Source organism: Onychostruthus taczanowskii, unplaced genomic scaffold (assembly GCF_017590055.1).
Source record: "Onychostruthus taczanowskii isolate IOZ18803 unplaced genomic scaffold, ASM1759005v1 scaffold62, whole genome shotgun sequence".
NCBI classification, from domain to species: domain Eukaryota; kingdom Metazoa; phylum Chordata; class Aves; order Passeriformes; family Passeridae; genus Onychostruthus; species Onychostruthus taczanowskii.
This window is the reverse complement of record NW_024503901.1, coordinates 2900263-2906721: the sequence shown is the minus strand read 5'-3', so window position 1 is coordinate 2906721 and position 6459 is coordinate 2900263. Positions and strand designations below refer to the sequence as shown.

General features: G+C 49.8%; 1 protein-coding gene across 3 annotated transcripts in view; it reads left to right on the top strand.

The window, feature by feature from the left end:
- TBC1D4 (TBC1 domain family member 4) overlaps nt 1-6459 on the top strand; it is a 111090-nt gene that overhangs the window by 11788 nt on the left and 92843 nt on the right. The window contains exon 1 of one of the 3 annotated variants that reach the window (XM_041419948.1): nt 131-1338. The exons of 1 other annotated variant lie outside the window; for it this stretch is intronic. In XM_041419948.1, coding sequence (XP_041275882.1) covers nt 847-1338 — 492 coding nt within the window. In that variant the 5' untranslated portion in view covers nt 131-846. Of the gene's footprint in view, nt 1-130; nt 1339-6459 lie in introns of those variants that run through there. One more of the 3 variants, XM_041419947.1, reaches the window with a different exon arrangement.

The following is a 6459-nucleotide window of genomic DNA, read 5'->3' as shown; positions in this document are numbered from 1 at the left end:
GGATAGCACCGGGAAACCCCCCCCCCCCCCCCGATTAAAAGCTCAAGGAGGAAACACAAGCTTAGGGATAAAAAAGGAGAGTTAAAATCAGCCGTAATGAGACTCTTGACTCAGCAGAGCGCGGGGAGAGGCTGCCGTGGGCACGGCCGCGGTACGTCTGTTCTCCTCGCAGGGGAGAACCAGCCGGGGCAGAGGCGGCCGCGGGAGCGAAGCCGCCGCAGGCGGGAGGTGCCCCGGGACTCCGCTCCTTGCCGAGACCCTTCTCCCCAGCGCCTCCCCGACTCCTCGGAATCAAAACCAACTCCGACAGCGCTTGGGAGCTTCTGCAAACGGGCGGCGGGGCGGGCCCGGCAGCTTCCCCACCTCCTTCTCTCCGCCGTTCGGCGACCTTCCTCCCCTTGCGGATCTCCTCCTCCTGCCTCTCCCTTCACAGCCAGCCACGCTGCGAGCCGCAGGCAAAGCCCAGCACCCGCTGCCGCAGGGAGGCCGGCAGCAGTCGGCAGAGGCGGGAGCGGAGCGCTCGTTGCGTTTTCCTGCGGGGCTGTCCCGGCGCTGAGCCGGGGGTGGCCAGGACTCGGAGCCCGCTCGGGGCGTAGCCCCGCCGCTCCGCCCCGGGGCGTTCAGGAGGAGGAGGAGGAGGAGGAGGAGGAGAGGGGTGTCTCTGCTGTCCTTCCCCGCCCCGCGGGCTGACCCCGCGCGGGCAGGCAGGAGGCGGCGCGGCGGCGGGGACGTGCCCGGCGGGATGCGCGTTTAGCGGCGGCCCCGGCCGAGCGCAGGCCCCGCCGGCTGCACCTGGCGCCGGGGGAAGCGGCCGCGGAGCCTCGCGTCCTGCTCCCGACACCCGCCATGGAGAAGCCAGGGGAGGGCGAGCCGCTCTCCCACCCCCTCCAGCCTGAGCCCGAGCCCCAGCCTGAGCCGCAGCCGGCGTCGCCGGGGGAGAAGCGCTTCAGGTTGTGGTACGTGGGTTCGTCGTGCCTGGATAGGCGGACCACGCTGCCCATGCTGCCCTGGCTGGTGGCCGAGATCCGCCGCCGCGGCCAGCGGCAGGAGCCCGGCGGCGCCCCGGGCAGCGGGGTGCCGGCCCGCGAGGTGCTGCTGCTGCTGGGCTCGCCCACGCTGCGCTGCGTGCCCGCCAGCCCCGGCCCCGCCGCCGGCCCCGGCCGCCCCGCCAGCCCCACGCCCGCCGTCTTCATCTTCGAGCACAAGGCGCAGCACATCGCCCGCTTCATCCACAACAGCCACGACCTCACCTACTTCGCCTACCTGATCAAGGCGCAGCCCGACAACCCTGACTCCCCCATGGCCTGCCACGTTTTCCGGGCCACCGACCCCAACCAGGCGAGTGGGGACGGGGGGCGGGGGCGCTGCCCGGGATCTCCCCGCTTGGCTCCTCTCCTCGCTGGGCGGGACCCCAGGCGCTGCGCTCCGCAGCCGTGGAGGGGCCAGTGTGCCCGAGCGGGGCAGGGTGGTGCCTGCGGGGCGCTGCGGGACCGCAACCTCCGCACGCCCACCCGGGGCGCGGGGGAACCCGCCCGGGGCCAGCCGCGCCCGCCGGGCTCTTCCCGGTGTGCGCCTCCAGCTCAGGCGGCCGCAGCGCCCTTGGGTTCCGCGGAAAGGGGACACAGAGCCCCGCGTGGCCATGGGGTGCCTTGCCAGCCCCTGCCAGGCCGGGGGTACCAGCCTCTGCAGAACGCAGTGCCCGGCGACATGGAGCCCCTTTCTTCCCGGTCCACCCTCCTTGGGGAGGCCTCGCATCCTGCAGCAGCTCAGTGGCAAGGGCACGGTTTGCTCTGTCGGGGTTTTGCACGATCAGGAGGCAGGATTTGTGTTAAAGCGTCCCAGCAGTGCTGTCAGTGTTGGGCAGGAATGGAATAGCGGAGGATGGTGCTTTTCCTCAGACCCCCGTGGTACAGAAACGATCGTTCGTGACCAGCGGGTCCTGTTGTGCACACGGGTCACGCTAAGGACACCTGGCCGTGCTCAGGCATATGCAGTGGTGCTACAAACAAGGCTAGGTTTGGGTGGGGACATTTTTGATAAAGTGCCAACTGGAAAAAAAGACCTAACAGTAAGGTTGTATTTTCCTGACTATCTAGCCGGCTTTGGCTAACACATCAAATGTGCAGCAGACTTCTTTCTCTCTGGCTTAGAGTATGTGAGCAATAGTGGGTGGACAAGTACGTTGGATAATTAATTTAGCAGGATGACAGCAAGAAAAAGGCCTTTTGATAATAGCCCTTTGGTTGAGTAAGAATACCTTCTCAGTTTTCACAAACTGGAGGAAGAACTCTTGCAGTTGGAAGATAGCTGACTTACTGCATGTACTGAACAGCTGCTAGGGTTTCTTTGTTTGTTTGGGTTTTCTTAAATGGGGAGGGTAGGAAGTCTTAAGAAAACTACTGAAAAGTTCTCAGTATATTAACTTTTATTTGAGCCAACACACTTCCAGAGAGAGCATGGAGGTATTAGATTGCATTCATAGCTGGGACTTAAGGACAGGCTTAGGACAGGCAGTATCCCAAGTGGAGGTAACTGTGCTTAACTTGTTGGCAACTGCTGTGGGTTTTGCTCTGCCAGGAGAGCATGCAGCAAGAGCATGGAGGGGATCATTATCTGGCCAGGGAGGAGCCCAAATGTCCTTTTAGGAGTTTGGTGGTGTGGACTGGGGCAAACTAGGAAGATGCTGAATCAAATTTATTTCTGGGATAGGTCTGTACTGGTACCATAAGTTTGTAAAACAATCTTGCTTTAAGATTGTGAATCCCTAGTACTCCAGTGAATGTGCAAAGTACTACATGCATTTACATTTGGAAGGCTGTTTCTGACTGTAGCTCTAGCCATATGTCTTTCCTTCTTTCCTCGTGGGAAAAGTGCCCTTATGTGCATTGAATTGAATCACACTGATACTGTAAGTTAAGTCTTCCTATTGAAAAAAGTTAGTATCTTGTTCAATTTTTAGTTATATCTGTTAAGATTTTTCTAAACTTTGTTATCATTAATAAAGAATCTATCCCTCCCAGGAGCATTACTCAGCACATGATTTTGAACTACAGTGGGGGTAGTAAATGCAGAGCTAGCAATGTGATTCACAAGTGTCTGATTAACAGGCAGGTTTTATTAATGTACCAAAAGGAAAAGGTGGATTCTCACCCCCCACCTCCTCCCCCCTACCCTGAGTTTTGTTATCAATTTTTCCAGGCTTTGTTGGCTAAGCCTGCACAGGTATCTAGCTGTTGGTCTGTGCTAAAGCTTAATCCTGAGTGGGTAAAGTCAAGTAGCACGTTAATAGCTCTAAAAGTCTTCTTTCTAATCTCTTAATTGTTTATTATAGAATTGATGTTGTCCTTGCATGCTTTCAATATCTTTACACACTTCTGTTTCATAGTGGTTGTATGAGCCTCGTGTTGTGTATTAACTTAGAAAGTATTTTTCACAGCTGTTATTTTAAGACAACCTAATTTTCCATCTTAGGCTATAGTGACTTTTAGCCAACCTAAGTTGGCACTGCTACTGAGAAAAGTGATCCTGTCCTCTTCAAGCCTCAACCCCTTGTTTCTTCCTCTCAGCTTTGTCCTCGTGGCAGCACAACTGTTTGTGCATCCATACGGCAAACAGGATCTGGGAATTGACTGGTGTTAAGCTTGCTTCTCCCTTACTTTCTCTGGAGTATTTCCAAACTGCTTCCCTCATTTGCTTTACTATGCAACCCTAATGACTGTTTACATCAGGGCAGGTGGGTTGGAGGCACATGGTATCAATGAGTGGCCAAGAAGGGGAAGGGTCAGATAGCCTTTCCAGAACTTCTAGAGAAGAAAATTTCCACAGAAATTGTAGATACTCCATCCCTGGAATTGTTTGAGGTTGGATAGGGCTTTGAGCGACCTGGTCTAGTGGAAGGTGTTCCCTGGCAGTGGGGGTGGAATTAGCTGTCTTTAAGCCCCCTTCCAAGCCAAACCATTCTGTGGAAGTTATGCTGGCTTCAGATTTGCCAGAGCAAAGCCGTGGTATTGTCCACTTCGGCAGTATTAATTTCAGCAGCGTGCTAAGTAGCTCTGGAATGGAGAAAAGGTACAGGAGATGTCTTGGCCTCTCTGAGTTAGAGGACAGCTAGCCATAATTTTGAATGGTGGATGTTAATTATAAAAGTGAGAGATTAATGATTGACTTTCAAGGAACTAGTGCTATCATGAGAATTCAAAAACCAACGTAGGTGAAAATGTAAGTTTTGTCTTGAAGCCTGTTGCTTTGTCCACCAGTTGTACAATGTTTAGGCTGCAATGTGTGTTCACTATGACCACAAAAAGGGCTGATATTCATAGAAAAAAGCACTGCCTCTTGCCATTCTCTGCAAATTTCTTTACCAGATGACCAGTGAAAAGCCAATGTAATAGGCACTCTGGTGACATCAGGCAGGAAGACAGCATCTTGTGATACTATTTGCTGTTACTGGAGAGAAATGAGAGAGTGAGCTAGTAGTATGAAACACCTTCATATTTTATTTGAAAGCCTGAAAATTTTAGGCAGAGCTGAAAACTAGGAGCCAGTGGGGTGACTCCTGTTCTGGAGTAGTACTTTGGCAGAATGTCAAACCCAGAGCTTGTTGGCATGACAGTGGATGCTAAGATACTTTTATTGGAGGGGCAGTGTGGGTGTGTGTTTCTTTTGCTGTTTAATTACACGGGGAGACATCTGAAGCCATCTGACTGGTGGAGATGGGAACAGAAATGTTTGCCCTTTTTTCTCTCCCTCAGAACTTACTACAGTGTTTGCTGCTTCTTGTAACTGTTCAAAGCAGCAGCCAGCTGGAGTGGGTAAGGGTACTTGTCTATTTAGTGTTGCCTGGTGGCTTCTGAGTAGCAGCCAGAGATTTGTTATTTTGTGTTGCTGTCATTTGAGAATTATTGAGTATGCACAGACTGTATGTAGACATCAGATGACAGCATTGTCTCATTTTATATTTGACAGATTTTCTTTACAATCCTCGGAACAGATTTTTTTTTTTTTTACCCAAAATTTAAGAGTTTATAAATATGGCAGGCATACCCTTCTTGCAGCCACCAATAAAATGCTGTTTAATTAGTATTTTCAAGCTCAACTTTTTACCATTAAATACTGATTGTATCCTGTAAACCAGATTTTAATTGTTTGGAGCAATCAATGCAGTTCGACAATTGCCTTGAGCTCCCTCTTCTCTGGGGGAGAGGTTTATGGTATGATCTCTTTCTGCATTTTTTCTATTATTATCATACTGATCTAGATTGTGTGTTTCCTGCTTGAAACATGAATAAGCCTGTTTTGAGAGGATTTTTTTTTTAACCAGAACTGACATCCTAAATCAAATTATACTTTGCTTGATTCTTATTAGTGAAAATAGTTGTTTCCTCCAGTTAAGTAAGAACTCATTTCATGCGTTTTGGTTTTCTCTTCTCAAACTTCTAAGCGTGATGAAAATGTGTTGTTATAAGGTTTCAAAAGTAATCTGAGCTGGCTGTGGAAAAAAGATGTTCAGGTGGACAGACCTCAGTTGAATTTAGCTCTTGTGGGTATAATCTATAGCTATGTTTTTGTGCTACACCTGTGTGTTAAGGGTCTAGGCTTTCTCAAGGTGAAGCAGAAGTAATGGAGCCCTTTGGTGACAGTGTAGAGCTGTGATAAAAACTGGGGAGGTAGAAACTTAGAGACAAGAGCCAGAGACAGCCCACTTGTCAGAAACACTTGTCTATTCCAAGAATGTGTTTCTTTTCTGTTGAATAATGTGTTTCAGTAAAGCAAGGACGTAAGGCAATTGTTCTGGAAAAGCAAGGCATCAGTACAAAGTCTAGTCAAAGGAGGCTTTTATGCTGTATGAATATCATGTTACATAAAGTTTCTTACTGAAGGATGTAAGTAAGAAATGTTTGAAGAACTAAGTTTGTCAAGTTTACATGCATATTTCTGTTGTCCTTTGATTATTCTGTGATACAGGAGCATGAGCTTCAATGGCAGTAAAGTCAAGGTCTAGGAAGTACATATATACAGCATTGTTGGAATTCATATTAAAGTGTTGCACCGGTTGAGTTGTCTGATAAGATGTGTTTTGAATAGGTATAACAGACCTGACAAAATAGATACGCTCTAAGTTTTGGAGGATTCTGTAGCAAATGGGAGAGCTGACGTTTGGTTGGTAGCACAATTTGGTTGCAGAGGAAAGATTTTCCATGAGAAAGATAGGTTGTCCCAGTTTTTACCAAGAAAACAAGTCTTGGAGGGACCAAAAAAATGAATGTTTTCTAAGTTCGTGTGGGTCAGAATTTCATTCATGGGTTGAGAAACTGAAAAGCAATGACTCAGAACAAAGCATGGATGTTAAGGGCTTGCAATGAATGCGGAATTGTTTGGTGAGCAGCCTTATTATCTCTAACTTACATGGGCTATACAGCCTCAGATGGAAAGTCTTGCACTCCCTTTTTTGAAACTGAA